This window comes from Salmo trutta, chromosome 13 (genome assembly GCF_901001165.1).
Source record: "Salmo trutta chromosome 13, fSalTru1.1, whole genome shotgun sequence".
NCBI lineage: Eukaryota > Metazoa > Chordata > Actinopteri > Salmoniformes > Salmonidae > Salmo > Salmo trutta.
In genome coordinates this window covers 73,765,602-73,789,342 of record NC_042969.1, presented here as the reverse complement: position 1 = coordinate 73,789,342, position 23,741 = coordinate 73,765,602, and the positions used below count along the sequence as shown (strand labels likewise).

The 23,741-nt window shown below is 41.7% G+C and overlaps 1 protein-coding gene across 2 annotated transcripts in view; it reads right to left on the bottom strand.

The window, feature by feature from the left end:
- Nucleotides 1-6,640: 6,640 nt before the first annotated feature.
- Nucleotides 6,641-23,741, bottom strand: part of LOC115206512 (chloride channel protein 2) — a 68,721-nt gene continuing 51,620 nt past the window's right edge. Inside the window, exons 13-23 of one of the 2 annotated variants that reach the window (XM_029773582.1) lie at nucleotides 22,479-22,548; nucleotides 22,234-22,344; nucleotides 20,684-20,897; nucleotides 19,030-19,163; nucleotides 18,164-18,360; nucleotides 15,798-15,915; nucleotides 15,440-15,510; nucleotides 13,809-13,847; nucleotides 10,655-10,759; nucleotides 9,825-9,911; nucleotides 6,641-7,447 (exon numbers count right to left, since the gene is read on the bottom strand). In XM_029773582.1, the coding sequence (XP_029629442.1) occupies nucleotides 7,241-7,447; nucleotides 9,825-9,911; nucleotides 10,655-10,759; nucleotides 13,809-13,847; nucleotides 15,440-15,510; nucleotides 15,798-15,915; nucleotides 18,164-18,360; nucleotides 19,030-19,163; nucleotides 20,684-20,897; nucleotides 22,234-22,344; nucleotides 22,479-22,548 (1,353 nt within the window). In that variant the 3' untranslated portion in view covers nucleotides 6,641-7,240. The remainder of the gene's footprint in view (nucleotides 7,448-9,824; nucleotides 9,912-10,654; nucleotides 10,760-13,808; nucleotides 13,848-15,439; nucleotides 15,511-15,797; nucleotides 15,916-18,163; nucleotides 18,361-19,029; nucleotides 19,164-20,683; nucleotides 20,898-22,233; nucleotides 22,345-22,478; nucleotides 22,549-23,741) is intronic. The other variant, XM_029773583.1, reaches the window with a different exon arrangement.

Here is a 23,741-nt window from a genome sequence, read left to right as displayed (position 1 = left end):
AACGTCACAAATAGAACCAATTTCTATATTAGCGCCTGGCCACGCAGGCGCTCGCTAGCACTGCGGATGCAATGATTGAATAACATGTATGTGTACATTTATTTTGCAACGCTCGCGCAAGCAACACAAGTGGTGTGGTCAGCATGTAATAGGGTTTCGAGTTTCTTTAGTTATAGGTTTGTGTTTTTGGTAAATAGAATGCACTCTGTCTTTTTGGGGTTTATTTTAACTTGCCAGTTGTTTGACCACTGTTCTATTTCTTATATGCACTTTGTGAGTCTCTTTGAGGCTAGCTGTGGGCACTTGGAGCTGGTCCAATGGCATAGGTCATCAGCAAATTGTGCTACCTGTCCAAAGGAAGGAAGGGGGTAGTAAATGTCTGAGATGTAGATGATGAATAGGAGTGGGCTGAGGACTGTACCTTGCGGGACTCCAGCTTCTGGGGTAAATGTGGAGAGATGGCTGTGGACACCTTAACTTTTATTTGGCGGTTATGGAGGAAACTTGAGATGATGTTTCTGATTGGATGTGGGAGTTGGAGGTTATTGTCGGCTAGTCTGTAACGTAGTCCGTTATGCCACGTTTTGTCGAATGATGAATGTCGAAGATAACAGCAAGATTTTTATTTTTATTTTGGACATTTCTCAGGATGTCCTCTGATAGCCATAAAATATTGTCAGTCTTGGATCTGTTTCTCCAGAAACCAGCCTGGTGTACTCCAGGGAGGCCCCTATCCGGTGAGTACCCTTTCAAATACACTACATGGCAAAAAGTATGTAGACACCCCTTCAAATTAGTGGATTTGGCTATTTCAGCAACACCCGTTGCTAACAGGTGTATAAAATTGAGCACACATGCAATCTCCATAGACAAAGATTGACAGTAGAATGGCCCAAGCTCAGTGACTTTCAACGTGGCACCGTCATAGGATGCCACCTTTCCAAAAAGTCAGTTCCTCAAATTTCTTCCCTGCTAGAGCTGCTCCGGTCAAATGTAAGTGCTGTTATTGTGAAGTAGAAACGTCTAGGAGCAACAACGGCTCAGCCGTGAAGTGGTAGGCCACACAAGCTCACAGAACGGCACCGCTGAGTGCATTTATTTGCAGGGGTGCAACTTTCACTGGGGACGGGGGACATTCGGACGGGGGGGACATCTGAAAATTGCATTTTTGTCCCCCCCAATTTTATAATTGAAATGTGATACAAAATTAGGCCCGATGTGCTTTAGGACCATGCAGACTCCTCTAAGCGGTCGGGTAGGCAATTTGGAGTGTTTATCCAGTACATCTTTTAAAATAATTATGTCCCACTCACTTATAAAACCAAAGTTGCGCCCCTGGTTATTTTATTATATTCCAATTCATTATGTAAGCTACCTGTTACCCTATCCATTGTTGCATAATGAAAGGTGTGCTCATAATCTATTGTTATTTGTCCAATGATTTTATCTTTATTAAAGGTATTTTATTAAGGAGTGGGGAAGTCCCATTCCTTTCATAATTTTTTTGCTTCAATTGAAGAACATTGTTGGGAAGATAGGGGTCAAAGGGCAGTGGGCCTATTGCTTACCTTGAAATACACTGAGTATAATACACATTAGGAACACCTGTTCTTTCCATTACATAAACTGACCAGGTGAATCCAGGTGAAAGCTACGATCCCTTATTGATGTAACTTGTTAAATCCACTTCAATCAATGTAGGTGAAGAGGAGGAGAGCGGTTAAAGAAGGACTTTTGTGTTGTTGAGACAATTGAGACATGGATTGTGTATGTGTGCCATTCAGAGAGTGAATGGGCAAGACATAACATGCTGGGGTTTTCATGCTCAACAGTTTCCCGTGTTGATCAAGAATGGTCCACCACCCAAAGGACATCCAGCCAACTTGACACAACTGTCGGAAGAAGGGCCAGCATTCAACATGGGCCAGCATGTGGAACGCTTTTGACACCTTGTAGAGTCTATGCCCTGACGAATTGAGGCTGTTCTGAGGAAGGTACTCCTAATGTTTGGTATACTCTGTGTATAATAAAACAATTGATATATATAAAAAATACTTATTTTCCCTAATTAAAAATTCATCTACCCCCTACGAATGTCAATTTATTATAATCCACATAAGAATTCACGAGATGGGCTGTAGCCTGCCCGTAGCCTACATAGGCTACTTGAACTGACGCCCAGTGGACTTTCAGTCTAAGGTACAATGTAGGTACGGCATTGTATAGCCTACAAACACCATTTCCAGCTGCCCCCTGGCTGCAAATACTAAATATTCAATATTCATTCAAATCCTCCTGCTGCAGGATTATTTTCTTCCTGCGACGAAATGGTTCAAATTAAGATCCAACATCTGTAGCCCCCCTCACCCCCCACATACTGCTCTGAGGCAGGCCTCTGACCTGTTTTACACATACTGTAGAAGAGATGTGATGTCCAGAAATGCGATAGTTAAAACATTTATGATTCGATTTCAGTAGATTTTTTATTGGTGGGTTTAGGTGTTGATGAATTAATACATTTTGTTACATACATTTTCAGTCCTTTAGCAGACGCTCTTATCCAGAGCAACTATGGATAAGTGCCTTGGTCAAGGGCACATTTATAGATGTCAGGGACCTTTGGGCTACTGTCACAGCACTCTTAACCGTAAGGCTATCTGCCGCCTTATAATATATAAATGGATGACCTTTATAAAGAAAATGCATAAAAAAATACAAAATGTATCTTTAACATTGCACCATATTAAAGTAAGTAACATGGGGTTTGGTTTATTACATACACACACAGTGCATCCTGGTCAAAGAAAAGTTCAGACCAGGTTACAGATAGACCCCCCCCCCCAAAAAAACTCCAAACTGAACACACTGGGTAGACCTGAGAGAGAGAAAAAGGGTTATTTTCATGAACAACAACAAATACTTGTCCAGAGCCATAGAGCCATCAATATCCTGGTAACCTATGTAACTACATTGTTCTTACATTACACTTGATTTGGTATAGCCTTTGAGCCAGGTCATAACATAGAAATAAACTCATTGAAAATGACCAGTAGTTAATGACAGGGGTGCCTTGTTACAATTGTTGTTACCAGGTCCTATTTATCAACCTTGGTATTACATGTGGATTCGATGGTAGTGGCACCTTGTAGATACATGTAACAAGGTCAGATGTAGGTTAGAGTTAAAAACATGGTAATTCACAGGTAACTTTCAAATGTGTAACTACCAAAACATTACTTACATAGTTAAACAAGAAAATGTGTAATAACATCAGTAGTTACACCATGTGGAATAACCTTCAGCAAGAGGATGTGTAATTACACATTCATTGTTCCAATTGTGTATTAAAGGGACGTTTCAACTTCATACTCATCATCTCCAGAGGAGAGGAAGATAAGTGTTTCCAATGACATCATCAACTAATTAGTAGACAGTTAGTAGTGTGGAAGAGAAATGTAATTTGTTATCTTATTTTGTCTGAAGAAGGGACATGTCATCCTGTTTCTCTTAGATTGCTAAATCTTACAGAAAATTGTCCCTTTACCTTTTTGTAGTCTGTTTTATAACTGTTTCTAACTTTCTGTGAAACGATCTTTCATAGCTCCTGCTATCCCAGGATGTGTGGGGGAGTGGTCTTGTCCTTGGTATGAATTGTCGTTCTCTTTCCTTTACTATCTGTGGTGATGAGCAGAAGGACCGGACTCATTCGAAGGGCATGTGTAACACCCCACCCATCCTCGGTCTGTGTGAACAAAGAGCGAGTTGAATTGGTTTTCCCATGCATGTTCAAATAAAGCTTTTGAATATTGAGATTGGACTGCCTTATGACTGGTTTTTCCACCACAGTAGGCAATGTCTACTCATAATTGCTAAAATCACACGGCACACACCCATGCTGTCATTGGAAACACTTATCTTCGTCTATATTATATTTTTTACTACAAAACATAGAAATGTGCCATTTTCACATAATGCTGATTGTTGGGGTGGTGCAGGGTGTGTGTGTGTGTCTGTGTGTGTGACCAAATGCAGAGACATAGGTAGTCATTTCTATCCCCTAAAATGATCACATTCATTTACAGAGAAAACAGGATGACGTAGGCACTTGTGAAATGACGATGTCATACGGACCACCGACCATTAGAACACCCATGGGTCCTTTAAACATTCTATAAACATTGGTTAAATGTTCCTGTTACTTCAGGTAGTGGGTCTCATTCTGCTTACTTTATAGTGTTACTTGCATTATTCAAACGACATACATAAACATTGTAGAAATGTTGGGTACATGCTGCAAGGCTGGAAAAACATTGTAGAAATGTTGGGTACATGCTGCAAGGCTGGAAAAACATTGGACCTCTTTATAACAATCAGACAGGGAAGAGCAATACGCAACAAAAACTAAAAAGGAGTTGCAGGAAGAGCAACTCGATAGATAGCAATGTAGATCAGTTAGATTTTAAATTAACAATCATGTATTACAGCAATGATGTTAAATCTGTAAACGTATAGCAAAGTTTTAAAGCCACACATTCCCCAAAAAGCCCCATCCCCTTTCCAGTGGTGGAAAAAGTACCCAGTTGTCATACTTGAGTAAAAGTAAAGGTACCTTAATAGAAAATGACTAAAGTAAAAGTCACCCAGTAAAATCCTACCTGAGTAAAAGTCTAAAAGTATTTGGTTTTAAATATACTTAAGTATCAAATGTAAATGTAATTGCTAAAATATACTTAAGAATCAAAAGTATAAATCATTTCAAATTCCTTATATTAACCAAACCAGACGGCACCATTTTCTTTTTTTTTTAATTTAAGGAGTCAGGGGCACACTTCAACACTCAGAAATCATTTACAAATGAAGCATGTGTGTTTAGTGAGTCCAGATCAGAGACAGTAGGGATGACCAGGGATGTTCTCTTGATAAGTGTGTCAATTTGACAAAGTTCCTGTCCTGCTAAGCATTCAAAATGTAATGAGCACTTTTGGGTGTCAGGGAAAATGTATGGAGTAAAAAGTATATCATTTTCTTTAAGAATGTAGTGAAGTAAAAGTAAAATATAAATAGTAAAGTACAGATACCCAAAACAACTACTTAAGTAGTACTTTAAAGTATTTTTACTTAAGTACTTTACACCACTGCCCCTTTCCCAAAATAAGCCATGATTAAAGCTCATTGGATGAATGAATGATGCCAATCAAACCTAGATCAAAATTAATTCAATGAGAACAGATACAAAATAAACAAGAATAAAAACATTTAAAAAAAAATTGCCATCATCATAATGATATTGTCCATTAAAATGATATACACAACAGCATACTTCTCCTCATATGTGTGCATCTCTCTGCATGTGAGGATGGGCATGTCAGTCTGTGAAGATGTTAATGTGTGTGTGTGTGTGTTTTCTTTTCAGTGGCGGTGAACAAGGCAAGAACTCACCACTGAAATGAAAACCTATTTATGCAATAACACATCCAGGTTGCAGAAATGTCAGTCAGTGTGTGTGTGGACGTGTTTAACTATACTTGTGGGGACCAGAAGTCCTCACAAGAATTGTCCCATTTTTTTTGGACCAACTGGGGACATTTAATTGGTCCCCACAAGGTCAAATGCCATTTCTAGGGGGTTTAGGGTTAAGGTCAGAATTAGTGTTAGGGTTAGAATTTGGGTTAGGAGCTAGGGTTAGGGTTAGGTTTTCGGGTTAAGGTTAGGGTTTGGAGCTAGGGTTAGGGTTAAGGTTAGGGAAAATAGGATTTTGAATGGGACTGAATTGTGTCTCAACAAGGTTGTACAATACTGTGTGTGTGTGCTTGTGTGTGTGTGTACTTTATTCAATGTGGCACTGAATAAGGCATATGAATGTGTAAAAGCACAACCATCTGAACTTGCATATGTGAGCAGACATCTTTACATCGCTGGCAGAAATCAACACCAAGCAGTGGTTTCCTTAGTAATTCAAATGACTAAGGAAACCATGCAGCACATTAAGCCAGCGACTGTCATGAGGAAAATACATGAATAAATCAAAACCACAGAGGTCAGACTCTTAACCATCTAACCAGACCTCCTCTAGGCAGGTCTATATATCAGTAGGACTATTGATAACTCATACTGTAGTAGGAATGTAGTGCTTTATCATTGGTCATGTATAGATCACAGATCGGTAATGCTGACAACTTCTAATTGGTCAGTATGGATGGGCTGTAGTGTTTGATCATTGGTCAGTTAGTTCAGATATCTAGTTTCAGTCAGTTGGCTACTGGTCAACATTATTTAAACTGGTTCTATGTGGTCTGGGTCTGACCTTACTCTGATCACCGTAGTGTTACTGGACAGTGGACATATACAGTGGGGATGTGAAGTTGGCCAACCAGAAAGCTACCCTGGGTTCTATGGGGGGGCGGGGGGAGAACACCCTAAAGCAGCAGATTAGATAACAGAAAACACTTTCATATTGTCATATTTTAGCCTTTTTCACTCTCCCTCTTCTCCCTCCCCTTCTTCCTCTCTTCAAGGTTATAAAGAACTATTTTTAGAGAAAACTCCATGGTCTTGGAGTGTGCAGACTGGCTCTTATTAAAACTTGTGCGTGTGTGTTTGAGACTGTATTTTCTGAGAAGGTGCTACACATAGGATTTTCTTTTTAAATTTCCTCTCAAAGTCAGACCAATAGCCAAGTCTGCAAAATTTGTATCAAAATTCAATTCCTTTTATAGTCAAACCACGCATATTCTATACATTGTGCTCTGACCACCTTTGTTAAGCAGTGACACCTTAACCCATCCCTCCTTTCCTCTCCCTAACACCCAGATCTCTTCTGTTCTGGTTGGGCCAAGCGCAGGGTGAGTCCATCCCTCCTCTCCCCTCCCTAACACACAGATCTATTCGGTTGTGGGCCCCCCCAAGCCTAGTGGAGAGCAGGGTCCAGTCTGTGGTGAGTCCATTCCTCCTCCATAAGAGCTGAGTAAGTGTAGGGCCCAAAGGCCAACCGGGAGGAGGGGTAAAGAAGAAAGGGATGGAGAGGAAGGTTAGGAGAGGAGTAAGAGGAGAGAGCTCTATAGTCCAGAATTAAATATTGATCCAAGCTATGAGGTTGCAGCATCGGTTGTGGTTTTGAGTTGGGGGGGGTCAACGCTCCTCCTACTCCTCGCCAACACACCTGTCCCCATCCCCGTCCACCTGTCCGCATCTTCGTCCCCGTCCACCTGTCCCCATCCCCGTTAACCTATCCCCGTCCACCTCACTTGGACTTCTCATCAGGGTCGGAGGCTCGGTGCTCCTGGGGGAGGGACATCGACTTTCGGCGGTTCCACAGCTTGTGGAGATCTCTGGCTTTGTTCTCGTTGTTCATAATGGTGCCACTGGTGCCGCTGTCCCGGAAACTGGCCAGAGGGGGGCGCACATTCACCCCCTTCACGGCCACAGAGCCCTCGATGGCTTTCTGCAGCTACAGAGATAATGACAAAGAAATAGTGGGTCAACAAAAGTGAAGTGACTTGCCCAATCCAAACCCAACCCCTAGCCTGTACACTTTGACACTTAGGGACTACGGGTCACAGTTATTGAGTACCAGTCAATTTGGGATTGAGTATAAATTAGGCTCAGTATCAGAGAGGACAGCTCAATCTGTACAGTGACCAATAATGTATGTAAACCCTGGATTGCTGATGCTATGTATTTGCCAATGAAAGACTTTGAAGCCACTGGCCAGCCATATTGGCACTCCCCAGAAGGAGCAATCCTCCATAGGAATGAATGTAATTTTACAGTATTTCAATGAAATGATTCAAGGACAAAATTACATCTATTTAAGTATTCTTCGTTGTAGTGGGGACTAGGGTTGCAAAACTACCGGTCATTTACCAAAGTTACTGGAATCTGGTAATTAACAGAAAATCTATAGGAATCTATCGTAACTTTGGTCATTTATACTTGAAAAACATGAATACAATTGTTAAATTACGAACCTAGCTGGTTTAGCCACAGAAAAAGCAAGCAACCTTCCCGCTAGCCATGATTGGCTGAGATAATGAGTTGGCTGGACATGCCGAGAGATGAGTTTGGATTGGTCTGCCATATAGCAAACTGCTGTCTATTTGAGCTGGTCAGTATGTGTAGGTAATCCTGTCTAACGCGGCTTTAAAAAAAATATGTATTGCTTAGTAGAACTGCATAAGTGTTGCTCTCCACTTTCTGGAGGACCAAGTTTTGAAATCAGTGGAATTAGAGTATGATAGCTAAGGAGATGGAGAAAACACCTGTCTCCGGATTACATCTTCAAACTAAGGGAAACCATGGCATCCATGACAGGGAGAAGTGTCCATCCATGATGTACACTACCGGTCATAAGTTTTAGAACACCTACTCATTCAAGGGTTTTTCTTTATTTTTACTATTTTCTAAATTGTAGAATAATAGTGAAGACATCAAAACTAGGAAATAACACATATGGAATCATGTAGTAACCAAAAAAAGGTTTAAAAAAAATCTAATAATATTTTATATTTGAGATTCTTCAAATAGCCACCCTTTGCCTTGATGACAGCTTTGTGCACACTTGGCATTCTCTCAACCTGCTTAACCTGGAATGCTTTTCCAACAGTCTGGAAGGAGTTCCCACATATGCTGAATTCTGGTAGTTTACTGGTAGTTTCCAGTAATATACCCTCCCTTTGCAACCCTAGTGGGAACAGTACTTTTAAAAAAGATACATGTTTTTATATATTTTTTAATTTGTATGTTTAGCTTACATAATATAATTTAAAAGTATGCATTAAGGTGTCTGTAATAGAATGAACACGGCAAATTGTTATTTATTTATTAATAAAGGCATTTCTATAGCTTCCAAAATATATTTTTTACAACAGTGGGGGAGTGCCAAGATGGAGGTGCGGTGGCTTCAAAACGGCACCCCTAGTCAGTCATCTAGTGCACATATAAATCATTGACAGTCTTAGGCAAGTGTAGACCAAAGTGGAATGGTGATGTTTAACAATGGCAATATTACAGGGCGGTTGCTATGGTGATTCTAGGTGATAATATAGGGAGTGTGGCTATGCTACCATGGTAATAAATTAAAGATGACGAACAATGTTTTTTTTAACTCAACATATATTGGCCCCAACAATAGCCCAAATCAGACGTCGTCATATACTCCACCCCTCTCCTTCCCCAACCACGACAGACGCCTGGGAAACAACGGTTTCTAGGCAGACATATTTCTCACTTACACACACATACACACCCTCCCCAGTTATTAGAAAGCATAAGGAGAGCTGAATGCAGCAGTGCTGTGTGACAGAGACGAGGAGAGGAGAGGTGAGGCGAGGAGAAGCAAAGAGAGGAGATGAGACGAGAGGGCGAGAAGAGGAGAGGCAAGGAGAGGTGAGGCTCATCTCACTGCTGTTTAACACCAAACAAAAGACCTAAATGTCAGCCAGTGGAACAACACTGTGCTTAGCAACAATCCCCTGTTTTACAGCCAACTGACAAAGACAGAGTGCCTCCGCCTGCTTTGTTTGTGGAGAGAGAGAGAGAGAAAAATATAGAAAGAACAAGAGACAGAAGGAGGAGAGACTGCAAGGAACATTAACCAGTCATTTGTCTCGCTGTCTGTCACATAACAAGGCACAGAAGGAGCGAAGGTCATTGATGCTGATGGTGGTGACAGTTATGCTGATGATTGTGACAGTGAGAAAGATGATGATGATGGAGATGGCTATGCCAATGGTGGCTGTTGTGATGTTGTAATCGATGATGATGATGATGATGATGGGACAGTGCCATGTTGATGTGCTCCACCCCAGGTGATCTGTGTCACTCACCTCTTTCAGGGACACTACTCCGATGAGTCGTCCAATGCTGGTGACGTAGGCATGGTCCAACCCCAGCAGAGAGAAGATGGTGTGGGTCTGGGGACAAGAAAACAATACACTTAGAACCCACATTTAGAATACTTAGAACCAACATCTAGAACACTTAGAACCAAAGATTCCCTTTTGACATTCATATGGAGGCCCCTCTGAATCACAAAACAGTAAACATCTGAAAACAGCTATTAAACTACAGCAGTTAGTGCATTAGAACAGTCAGCTCAGTGGTCACTGGAGAGCTGAATGGTGTGCAAGCTCTTTCCTCATTCAACTAATGAAGTAAATCAGCAAGTCATCAAAAGTAATCACCTTGATTAGACTAATCGGGTGTCTGAGCACCACTGAGCTAGATTGTTGTGAAAGGTACAACATCCCTACTGATACTGTAAGCTGCTAGAACCTCAAGCTTGAGCCTAAACCCAAATCACAGGAAATAGAATAACCTTATTGTTATTTAAATATTTAATGCAATGGGAGTTAACCATTACAATGTACCAGGAAACAAACACATAAAACAGCATGGAATACACGTCACCCAGACTGATAGACGCAAGAGAACAAACACCAGTGTCCATAAGTCACACACAAATGCGAGTGTGTGTGCTTGCACTGCAGTGGCTATAATAGCATTAACACTGGACTATCCATCTACAATGCGCATTTTACAAAATAATCCTGGATTTAGTGAAAAGGGGGTGCTGAGCAGTATAACGGAGACAGACAGACAGACAGACAGACAGACAGACAGACAGACAGACAGACAGACAGACAGACAGACAGACCTTATGTAGTGAGGTGCGCTCCACCAGTTGGATGGGGGCGGGGTCGATCATGCAGTTGTCGAAGTTCACCTGCTCGTCAAGCTGGTTCTCCTCCCACTCTGCAATCTGCAAACCCGAGGAGGGTAAAGAGGAGAGTGGAGAGAAACATTATGGAAGTACTCAAAAACTCAGACATTGGGCTGGCACAATTACCGTATAACCATGTAACCGACGGTTACGGATGAAGACCATCATGGACAGAAAGTAACTGTCATAACTGTAATAAATAAATTGATAAAACTAATATTTTTTTCCTAACAAACAGCTGACTGAATGACTACAATTCAGCAGCAGCACATATAGAAATAGGTGAATAGAACAGGCTTGGAACCTGTAACCCTGGCAAGTTGACAGGTAAAGTCATGGATGCACTGACAATGGCTACCTGGTATTGTGATGCAATAATTTTCTTTGTAATATATGTAGAATGTTAATTCAAATGATGTTAACTGATGTGGCTCATGCAGTGAAAAGTATTTTTTTGTAATGTTAGTGGAGTTGAATTACATTTACATTTTAGTCATTTAGCGACTTACGATAGTGAGCACATACATTTTCATACTTTTTTCATACTGAATCAACAAAGCACAGCAAATATTTTAGCAAATATTTCCCTTTCTGTTTTGCTCTGTTGGAATGGGCTAAACTTTGATCATTGAGGTAGTAAATGAATGATAGGAAATGAAAGAGACTATGTTAGAAGTGAATGGTTCTCTGAAGAAAGACAGAAGGCTTTGGAATGTGTTTGATGGAGGAGAGCGATGTGTTGGATATCTGTGGGTCAGGAGGTGAGAGGTGAGGTCAGTCCGGAAAAGATTGGGAAAGATTAAACTTGGTTAAAGCTTCTCTAGTGTCCGTGAGTTATTTATTCTGAAAAAGAAGAACCTAACAGCTCCTATGGCTACGCTAGCAATGACTGCCAGTCCACCCATTATGCTGTCATTGACTTGAATGGCTGGGACACCTGTTCTCTTCATTCTATTTCTATCGCAGCACATGCAGTCAAAACATTTTTTTAATGCTATTCCAATGGTTATTACGGTGACAGCGGTCATTTGGCTGGCCAGTTATCATCATCCAAAATTCCATGATCGTCACAGCCCTACTAGACGTATAGAATATTTAAATGGTCTTTACATCCATGGTGAGAAAGAACGGCTATGGCTTTTATCTTCAATTCCTTAAAAGGACCCCCGAGGAAGTTGCCACCACTATTTAAACATAATTTCCTGTCCTAGAGAGGAAATCCATGTTTAGGTTCCACCTCCAAAGAATGACGAAGCCTACTTGTACATATTCACAAATTGAATGTGGGAATTTCCACATGTAGTTGATAAACATCAACAAATAGGGCATTGACACCTGTCTGTGTAGCTGGCTAACATGCTAACTAACCTTATTTAGCTAGCTAATGTTATATATTGCTGTTTTTTTAACTACACAATATTCAAAATATTAGCCAGCTGGCTCTATAGCTAGTTCTGGAACTGGATTTGTCATAAGCATTGATTTAGGGAAAACTTCGCCACAGATGGAAACCACTGTCATCTTTGACTTCGCCATCGATTGTTATCGCCAAACCTTTGGCATCGTCCATAAATTGCGGCCACGAATCCGCCATAAAGATGGTTAGAATAAGATGAAGCTCCAGTAATATGGACAGCCATTGAAAGATAGCTGCTATGCGTTTTCTACATTGTAATGGACACGGTGCAACCCTTGGTAGGTAGACTGCTGGCAGGCTGCGGTACAGCAAAGCCAAATCAACCCGTGCCCACAGGGGAAGTGAAATGATAGGCTACAATGACTTTGTTCATAATCATGTACTCCGCAGATGACATGTAACTATACATTTTATTTTGCGGGTGCCTTTTCATTACCTGGATAGACACTTGTGGTTTGTAGATAACTTTACACCAATCAAAGCAGTGGAGCGTCTAGTGAAGCAAAACTTTAGTGGTCAAAACCATTCATCTTGGGGCGACGGGGGGAGCGGGTTTGCAAAATGCTATCATCGCATGCAATTATACCATTAATAAAACGGTCAGATATATGCAGTTTTTTTAAAAATACAGACTAGCTCAAAAATAAGTGAAAATTGACAAATTATCCAATGGATTATGTTAATTTTCTGGGGGGAAAAAACATACATTTGCACCGTCCATGGCTCAGGCGGCCATGTGGAGACACAAGGCTGTTTGGCTCATCTCAGTCACAAAGAGGAATAACTTTGCAGCTATTTCTGATTAATAAACCATGTCATGCTGGTGGGTGGCAACATTCAAATAAAACCCAGTGCTGAAATGAAACGTAGGCTGAAAATTATTTCTTCATCATATCATAGGAAAAGATACTGCATTCACAAGGATTTGCACGAAATGGGCTTTCCGGATTTGTCTCTTCAAGCCCAAATATATCATACTTTGACTAAAACCATGATTTATTGACTTCAATCGTTGTGCAATATCATGGGTAAACATCGTATTTCAGTTGAAAAGTTTTATGGTGGGGCATTCATTAACATTTCAGAAGAGAAAATCATTCCTTTTGGAATAGACATTAAACTAAGGTGATTGTTACCTATATGGGCTTCTGCAAATCTAAATGCTAATAGTTGAGCAAATATGAGAGTGATATGCATAATAAGCATGGTAGCAGTTGAAACGGAAACGTGAGATTAAAGAAATTATAGATTATGGAATGCAGTGAAAAAATCTCAGAATATTTCAATTGAGGTACCACCAATAATTCCTGCATTAATCTAAAATCCAATCATTCCTAATACCAACCAAATCACTTTGCAAACCCCAATGCTAATTTAAATCCCTACCCAAACATCAACCCTAATCTCAATCCCTATCCAAACTCCACTTCCTTTAAACCTAGGTGTTTTCCTCTTTTGTGTGGCTACACAGTGTCTGGCTGTGGTCTCTGGTGCAGAGATAATAGATGCCCATAGAGATTCCAGCTTTGATAAGGATATTCATACTCAGTGACTAATTATTCCCCTGATAACCAGTAAATACACTGTAGCGTAGACAGACAGCACTGACACATCCTGAGAGAAAAGGGAGAAAGAGGGAGAGAAAGTGTTAGAAAGTGTGTAGGGTCTCACCTCTCTGATGGTCATGTCATCATCCACATCCAAGTCATCCTGAGAGAACAGGGACAGGAAACAGATCAACACACTTACACTGCAAACACAAACCAAGCGATCAATGGTTAAAGGTTTTATTTCTATAATCTAGCTATATGATGAATGGATGCTTTTATGATATGTATGTGTCATACATGTAGTCTATGGATATGAAATAAAATCAAGGTTTAATGACATAAAACCTTGAACTATTTCATTTCCAGATTGCTGTTCTCTTGACTATTTATGAATAACACAATTACCATTTTATATTTTGTCAGGGGGTACATACAAAATGTTATCATGTTGTATATGCTGTAATCATCATTGTTAATTCAGAATTGGGCAGTTGTTTCATCGATGGACATGAATGGCTGTTTGAGCGTAGCAGCATTGGTAATTAGACAGTGTATCATGGTTTATGGTGTCATTTTCCAGATACCTCAAATAAATCCTCCTCTCATGCATTATGGGTTCCTTGGTGGTTGTAATTGTAATTGCTCTGTCATTGAACAGGAGGATAAGAACTGCCCGTCTTACCAACAGGATGTTCTTCTGATTTCTATTGTCCTCCATAGATAGACATGCATGGAACCCCCCCCCCCCCCGCTCCCATCCCAACCCCCACCCTTCCCTCCATCTTCAGTATGACAGATGTTTTCATGGTAAGTGGTATGAACAACTATAGAAGATGAAAAGGGGAGGAGTTTGGTTCTGTGGAGGGGCGGGCCCCACCCCCACCCACAAACCAGGAGAATGTCACTGATTGGACACCTCTAATGACATGGCTGATGATAGACAGCGTAGCAGCATGCTTTGGTTGAACTGCGACGTCCCTTAAGTTGCCCGCAGCTTAACCACACCACCCTGACCATGGAAAGACCACGTTTGGACCACATAGACACGGTTTGTAGTCTTTTGGGGTTTAGGGTGTCATAGCTAGAGAGGCAGTCGAGTTCTCCAAGACCACTACTGACTTCTTGACCAATCAGTTTGCATTCTGAAGATGAGGTCAGAGTTAAAACTACCTAACAGCCAATCAGAAGAGGAGGAGGTCAGTAAGAGTTCACAGACAGGGAGGAGGGCGTTCAACACATTTGTCTCGATGGCACAGATCGGCATGGCTCAGCTCGGCACAGATCAAAGTCCACAGGCATGGACTAGCCCTGCAGCGGATGGCAAATGGTTGATTGGTTTGCTGAGCAGTTGTTGGGCAGGTTCCTGGGGCATTCCCAGCGTTTTTACCACAACGGATATCCTGATGCGCCTGGGTGGCCTCCTAAACTCAGGAGACGCAGAGCTTGATGTAGTGCCCTTTATGTTGATGTTGACATTGTTGTTCTTCCAGTGGCCAAAGACAAGAACAACGTTAACACAACATCTCTGCCACGCTGGGCAAATGCACCCCCAACTCTGAAGCTCCCCCAACTCTCAAAAAATAGAGTCATGCCTAACCTAAGTGGAGGTGTGGAGGCTTGAGTTGAGGTGTCACTCAGAGAGATTGAACAGGAAGTGATTATGTATCGGAGAGTGATTGATCGTGAACTTCTAGAAAAGGGAGTTTGTATAGGAGGTAGGAGTGTGTGTGTGTTTTCTGACAGGTGTCTCACCTCCAGGCCTTCTATATCAGGTCTGACACGGAAGAGGTTCTTTAAGGTGCTGCCAGAGTGGTCCTGTGGACCTGAGAAAGGGAGAGAGAGAGACTATTGAAGAAGCTCTAAGTAATTCAAAAAGTACTTAGTTGTTTAATAATTCACAAAAGTCTAAGCAGTTGGGGGGGTTCTAAACTGACTTATGGAATTGTTTTAAGATTGTCATACTATGGATCATTTAGCTATTTGATTTAGAATTTTAGGACCCTTTCGGAATAAAAAATACATTAAATACAATTATTTGAGAGACATGGAAGGAGAGATAGAGACCATTGATGTTGGTAATACAAGTTCCTCTGTGTGTGTTTGCTCTTACTTGTGGGCATGGGTATCTCAGTAGGGTGGTCCACCACAGAGGGTCTCTTCAGGGCCGGCTTCAGTGGCTTCATGGAGGGGGTAGGGGTGGAACTGAGGGAAGTCTCCTCTGTGGAGATCTACACACACACACACACACACACACACACACACACACACACACACACACACACACACACACACACACACACACGTTACTATTCATGGGTTGCATGTTTCGTCACAATATTGTTTTGAACGTTTGTTTGGGACTGATGCCCGACTGAGCATTCTACTCAATGCATTGTCAATGAGCGCTAATGAAGATTTCATCAAAAGTGCATTCCAGTGGCTTGGAAATACTATGGCATTCAAAAGGAGGAAAAAAAATTGTAAGAAAACATTTTGCCATCATTTTGATGTAGCCAGATTAACTGAGAGGCCACCGGATTGTAGCTAGCTAACGTTAGCATTGCTAGCTATTTTTGATTAACTTAGCAAGCTAATGACAACATTGCCATCTGTCTAAGGTCAATTTGACGGCATGATAATGCTGATAAAGTTGTTTCCTACTAAATATTTGACTACATTAGCAATGTCATCATATTTTTAGGCACTATAGTGTAATTTTGACGAAATAGTAGTTAGCCTTTGTCCAGAATGACTGGGCGGCAGAGGACAGCTTAAGAACGTTCATAACAATGGCATGACGTGACCGATTCACGGAGGTGCAACCTATGAATACACTCTGAATACATATAATCAATAGTACAGTTCATGCTGTACCTGTTGCCTAAATAAAGGAAACACTTGAGTAAATGAGGGATGCAAAGTATATTGAAAGCAGGTGCTTCCACACAGGTGTGGTTCCTGAGTTAATTAAGCAGTTAACCCATCCCATCATGCTTAGGGTCATGTATAAAAATCCCCAGTTGCCCATTATTTTGGCTACAATGACTAGAAGAAGAGATCTCAGTGACTTTGATAGAGAGGTCTCAATGTAGCATAGGGGGTTTAAATGGTGTCTGTCTGTCTGTCTGTCTGTCTGTCTGTCTGTCTGTCTGTCTGTCTGTCTGTCTGTCTGTGTGTGTGTGCGCACGCACGCATCTCAGTCACCAGATCTCAACCCAATTGAACACTTATGTGAGATTCTGGAGCGGCGCTGTCTGTTTCTCGTTCTCTGTCTGTCTCTCTCTCTGTTTGTTTGTTTCTCTCTCTATCTCTGTCTGTTTCTCGTTCTCTGTCTGTCTGTCTCTCTCTGTTTGTTTCTTTCTTTCTCTCTCTATCTCTGTGTTTCTCTTTCGCTCTCTGTCTCTCTCTCTGTCTGTTTCTTTCTCTCTGTCAGTCTTTCTCTCTGTGTCAATTCAATTCAAGGGGCTTTATTGGCATGGGAAACATATGTTAACACTGCCAAAGGAAGTGAAGTAGATAGTAAACATTACACTCATAGAAGTTCCAAAAGAATAAAGACATTACAAATGTGATATTATGTATATATACAGTGTTGTAACGATGTGCAAATGGTTAAAGTACAAAAGGGAAAATAAATAAACATAAATATGGGTTGTATTTACAATGGTGTTTGTTCTTCACTGGTTGCCAGTGGAAGTGCAGCTCAGTTTCCACCTCATTTTGTGGGCAGTGTGCACATAGCCTGTTTTCTCTTCAGAGCCAGGTCTGCCTACTGCGGCCTTTCTCAATAGCAAGGCTATGCTCACTGAGTCTGTACATAGTCAAAGCTTTCCTTAAGTTTGGGTCAGTCACAGTGGTCAGGTATTCTGCCACTGTGTACTCTCTGTTTAGGGCCAAATAGCATTCTAGTTTGCTCTGTTTTTTTGTTAATTCTTTCCAATGTGTCAAGTAATTCTCTTTTTGTTTTCTCATGATTTGGTTGGGTCTAATTGTGTTGCTGTCCTGGGGCTCTGTGTTTTTGTGTTTGTGAACACCCAAGGACTCTCTCTCTCCCTCTGTCTCTCTCTCTCTCCTGGCCTCTTACTGATGGGACAGTAAAGGCTTGTTAAAACTCTTTCTCTCACAGATACAGCCAATATCAACCATGAGACTACATTTTACATTTTAGTCATTTAGCAGACACTCTTATCCAGAGCGACTTACAGTGGTGAATGCATACATTTCATACAATTTCATACATATCATACATTTTTTTTTTTCTGTGCTGGCCCCCCGTGGGAATCGAACCCACAACCCTGGTGTTGCAAACACCATGCTCTACCAACTGAGCTACAGGGAAGGCTAGACTAGAAGAATTTCATATCGTTTTATTTCCCCTTTCACTATGAAAAGTGCCTAGGTTCTCCTTCACTGATCCAGTCTTCAAGACTGTGAGGGTAAGCACCACATCTTATACAGATGTATTTGTACTTTTACCTTATTTACCTGGAAGTGGACTTCCTGGTTGACCATGGTGGAGCCATCCTCGCTGCTTGGGTGGGAGACCACCGACAGGCGGCTCTCAGCTGTGGCCCGGTCTCTCAGGTACTTCAGCCTCCGTGGCCGGCCCAGCTGTAGGGACAGGAGGGCCTGGAGCTGGGCACGCTCAATAGAACCCAGAAGGATCATCGACTCTGAGGGGCGGGGGCGAGGGGGTAGAGGTGGAGAGGGAGAGAAAATAAGAAGGGAGTGATGGGTGAAGAGAGGACAGAGATGATGGGCAGAGGAGAAGAAGAATGATGGAAGAGAGGAGAAATGGAGAGAGAGGGGCCAGGAGATTAGAGTGAGAGGAGGGAGAGGACAGAGTGGGAAGATGGGATGAAGGAGAGGAGAAAAGGTATTTTAGAACAGTAGTTAATGTGCAGACTGCATGGGACTCCTAACGAATCACAACAACATGGTGAGTGATGTAACTGAGAACAGCCAGGAGTCTGAGTGTGTGTGTGTGTGTGTGTGTGTGTGTGTGTGTGTGTGTGTGTGTGTGTGTGTGTGTGTGTGTACACAACAGGGTACAGTACAGTGTATATGAGGGGGTATGTTTGTTTGATTTAAATAATTGCCTTTTGTGTGGAATTTGTTTATTTTGTCTTGGTTAAATGCCCCAGCTAATTGCTTTGGCATCGCTGCACAATTACAACAGACTTGGCATACTGCATAAGAATACATAACTTGAATGTGTGTGTGGGGAAATTTTATTTGACTGAAAATGTTCTGTGGTGTCTGTAATGTGTGTGTATGCATGTCTGCATCTGTAAAGTATGAGTGTTTATTTGTGTGTGTTTGTGGGTGTGCGTGTGTCTCACCACTGGACTCGAGCAGGGCTAGGGTCTTGAGGTGTCCAGCCAGTAGTACATCATGCAGGTCTCTGTAGCAGCAGTTGAGGGTGATGTACATCACATCCCTGATCATGATGTCCTCCACACAAATATTATACTTCCTGAAGGATGATAGGAGAGAGGGATGACGAGGGGAGGAGTGGAAGAGAGGGAGGGGGTATTAGCACCCCCCATACAGTCAGTACAGGTTTCCTTTGACTCAGGTTTATTAGACAAAAGCAATGTCACAAAAGAAGAAATGTTCTAAAGATCGACAACATTTGTAACTGTTCAACAGGGGGCATGTTTTGTCATCACGTAACTATAAAACTCCACTCCACATTTCATTCTAAAGGCATACTGCTAGCAAAATCTATTGTTCAATTATAAAAATAAGGTTTCTTTGCAGGACATGGATTTTCCTGACTCAAGAATGACTGAATTGCTTCACCTTGCTTTTCTGGTTGGCTGGCAAGTTTCACCATCCAATTATTTCAGATCTAGGCCTACAGGAGTGCAAGTTTCACCGTGGCAATATGTTGGCACATGAGAATTATTAGAATATGGCAAATATTAGTAAATGAATGCATTCTATCCATGCTGGTGTTCATGGACTACCTGAGACATGAAACAGATAGGTGGGAGGGCAAACAGGCGGTCACGCAATTTGTCTAAATGGGTAACACTTCAACCACTTCATTATTCGACACTAGGTTTTTGTGAAAAACGTTAAAAAAATTGTACGTGTGACATCATCTTGTCCAGCTGTTTTTTGGACAAAAGATAGTTCAATGGAAATGCACAGTAGCAGGCAATTGTCACATTGATTTTCTATGCAAACTTTCTAAATGTTGACCAAAAGTAATTGGACAAGTTAATGGAAACATAGCTTGTTAATGGAAACATAGCTTGTTAATGGAAACATAGCCTGTTAATGGAAACATAGCTTGTTAATGGAAACATAGCTTGTTAATGGAAACATAGCTTGTTAATGGAAACATAGCTTGTTAATGGAAACATGGCTTGTTAATGGAAACATAGCTTGCTAATGGAAACATAGCTTGCTAATGGAAACATAGCTTGTTAATGGAAACATAGCTTGTTAATGGAAACATAGCTTGTTAATGGAAACATAGCTTGTTAATGGAAACATAGCTTGTTAATGGCAACATAGCTTGTTAATGGCAACATAGCTTGTTAATGGAAACATAGCCTGTTAATGGAAACATAGCTTGTTAATGGAAACATAGCTTGTTAATGGAAACATAGCCTGTTAATGGAAACATAGCTTGTTAATGGAAACATAGCCTGTTAATGGAAACATAGCTTGTTAATGGAAACATAGCCTGTTAATGGAAACATAGCTTGTTAATGGAAACATAGCCTGTTAATGGAAACATAGCTTGTTAATGGAAACATAGCTTGTGAGTGATGACTGTTAGAAAATGGGAACAAAAGGTTAACCCTCAGGTAGCATAGTGGTTAGAGTGATGGGCCAGTAACTGAAAGCTTGCTGTTTCAAATACCAGGCCTGACAATGTGAAAAATCTGTTGATTTATCCTTGAGCAAGGCACTTAACCCTAATTTGCTCCAGGGGTGCTGTTGATAGATAGATAGACAGATAGGTGTAGTCCTACGTACTCGTGGTGACCCCAGCCCAGCTCAGGGAGGTAAGGTAGTTTCTTGATCATGATGAGGGAGTCATATAGCGAGGGCTGGAGAGACTGGGCCACAGCATTGGCCAGTATCACCGCTATCATCACCGGCAGGATGTGGCTGATCTGACCTGTCAGCTCAAACACAACAACTGCAGTTGACACTGTGTGAGTGACTGCTCCAGACAGGGCCGCCGCACCTGGGAGGAGAGGGGAGAGGAGGAGAAGAGAGGGGAGAGGAGGAGGAGGAGAAGAGAAGGGAAGAACAGAGGAGAGGTGGGAGAGAAGGAAAGAAGAAAGGCGAGAGGAAAGGAGAGGAGGGAATGGGTACAGATGAAGGTTGAGGTTACTGTCCTTGACATGACTAAAGTAGTAAAAGCAATATCAGTGTAATCATACTTCTCTTCAACTCAACTCTATACTGATTATTCATCAATAATACTGGAGCAACAAAGTGAGGAGGGAGGGATGAGAGGGGAGGGAGGGAGACGGTAGGTAGAGACAAGGGTTGAATTGAGATTACTTTGTATCTCACACATTTTATTAATTTAAGAACCGTTATTGAAGCAAAAAAGAGATGAGTGGATAAAATGAGAAAAAATAAGGAGTTGAGAGAGGGGGTGGGAGAGGGGGTGGAGGGGGTGGGAGAGGGGGTGGAAGGGGGTGGGAGAGGGGGTGGGAGAGGGGGTGGAGGGGGTGGGAGAGGGGGTGGGAGAGGGGGTGGAGGGGGTGGGAGAGGGGGTGCAGAGATAGAGGGGAGGGAGGGAAGGTTGATTATTCCTAACTTTATTAGGAGGGAGGAGAGAGGGAGCAAGAGAGCAAGAGAACGAGAGAGTGAGAAAAAGGGAGCGAGAGCGACTGTGAGAAAGAGAGTGAGAGAAAGAGAGGGCAAATCTAGCCATGCTGAGATGAAAGAGGGCTCATCAGAGAGAGACAGAAAGCTGAGGTGAGTGAACAACATCAGCACCCATTACACACAAACACAGATGACATCAACCCCAACACTGAACAGCAGCATAATCAGCACAACAGTCAACAACAATGCTAACAGAATCACTCATAGCAACAACGTTAAAGGAAAATTCCACCCAAAAACGATCTTTTGGTATTTGTTGCATTAGTCAATTGTTGATATAGTCCCAAATGTTTTGCTTGTCAGCAATCAAGTTTTCAAGATTTGAAACTTTCAAAATACACAAATCATCCACGTATGACGCAATTTGATTTCTGTAAAGTTACATATTTTGAAAACTTGATTGCTGGCAAGCAAAACATTTGGGACTATGTCAACAATTGACTAATGCAACAAATACCAAAAGATCGTTTTTGGTGGGGTTTTCCTTTAAGAGGCATCTCGCCAAAGGGGACATCATATTGTTTTTGTCTGTGACATAAAGGGCTTATTGTATCTGGCTTTGCACTACCTAATTTTTACAATAATGGTGCCTAGTTGTGTCTAGTCTTGAATAAGTATTGTTAATCTTGTCTATCTGTACCAAACTTTGCCTTTGTGTGTATATTTCTACAGTAACTCACCTACGGCTGCGTACACTCCTGGCTCTATGGGGTAGATGGTGCCATCAGAGTGGACGCCATCAGGGAACCAGGTGGCCATGCTCTCCCCGACCAGACGGCCAAGCGCTGCCCCTAGAACACACAAACACACACACATTGTTAATGAGAGAGTAACATAATGTTACACAGACACTCACAAGACTGAATAGCATATCCACAGGGTTAACATTATTGTTGAAACACACACATTCGCACACAATTCTTACCAATGACGAAGACAGGCATGAAGGCTCCACAGGGCACAGGCATGGTCATGGCCAGAGCAGACATCCAGAACTGAGACAGACAGAGACAGAGTCACACCGGGAACAGTGTGGCATTTCAATTAGGGAACAGGACAATCTTTCATTTAAAGAGATGTTACCAGAAGTTTTGGATACTTTTTTGACAGTTTTTCTGAAAGTAGCGCACATGCGCCAAAAGTGGTCCCCGAAAATCACGTACGGTGTCACATACAGTTGAAGTGGGAAGTTTACATGCACTTATGTTGGAGTCATTAAAACCTGTTTTTCAACCTCTCCACAAATGTCTGTTAACAAACTATAGTTTTGGCAAGTCGGTTAGGACATCTACTTTGTGCGTGACAAAAGTCATTTTTCCAACAATTGTTTACGGACAGATTATTTCACTTATAATTCACTGTATCACAATTCCAGTGGGTCAGAAGTTTACATACACTAAGTTGACTGTGCCTTTAAAGAGCTTGGAAAAATACAGAAAATGATGGATTTAGAAGCTTCTAATAGGCTAATTGACATAATTTGAGTCAATTGGAGGTGTACCTCAGTGCCTCTTTGCTTGACATCATGGGAAAATCAAAAGAAATCAGCCAGGACCTCAGAAAAAAAATTGTAGACCTCCACAAGTCTGGTTCATCCTTGGGAGCAATTTCCAAACGCCTGAAGGTATCACGTTCATCTGTACAAACAATAGCACGCAAATATAAACACCATGGGACCACCCAGCCATTATACTGCTCAGGAAGGAGACGCGTTCTCTCTCCTAGAGATTAATGTACTTTGTTGCGAAAAGTGCAAATCAATCCCAGAACAACAGCAAAGAACCTTGTGAAGATGCTGGAGGAAACAGGTACAAAAGTGCCTATATCCACAGTAAAACGAGTCCTATATCAACATAACCTGAAAGGCCGCTCAGCAAGGAAGAAGTCACTGCTCCAAAACAGCCATAAAAACCCAGACTACGGTTTGAAACTGCACATGGGGACAATGATCGTACTTTTTGGAGAAATGTTCTCTGGTCTGATGAAACGAAAATAGAACTGTTTGGCCATAATGACTATCATTATGTTTGGAGGAAAAAGGGGGAGGCTTGCAAGCCGAAGAACACCATCCCAACCGTGAAGCACGGGGGTGGCAGCATCATGTTGTGTGGGTGCTTTGCTACAGGAGGGACTGGTGCACTTCACAAAATAGATGGCGTCATGGCGAAGGGAAATTATGTGGACATAT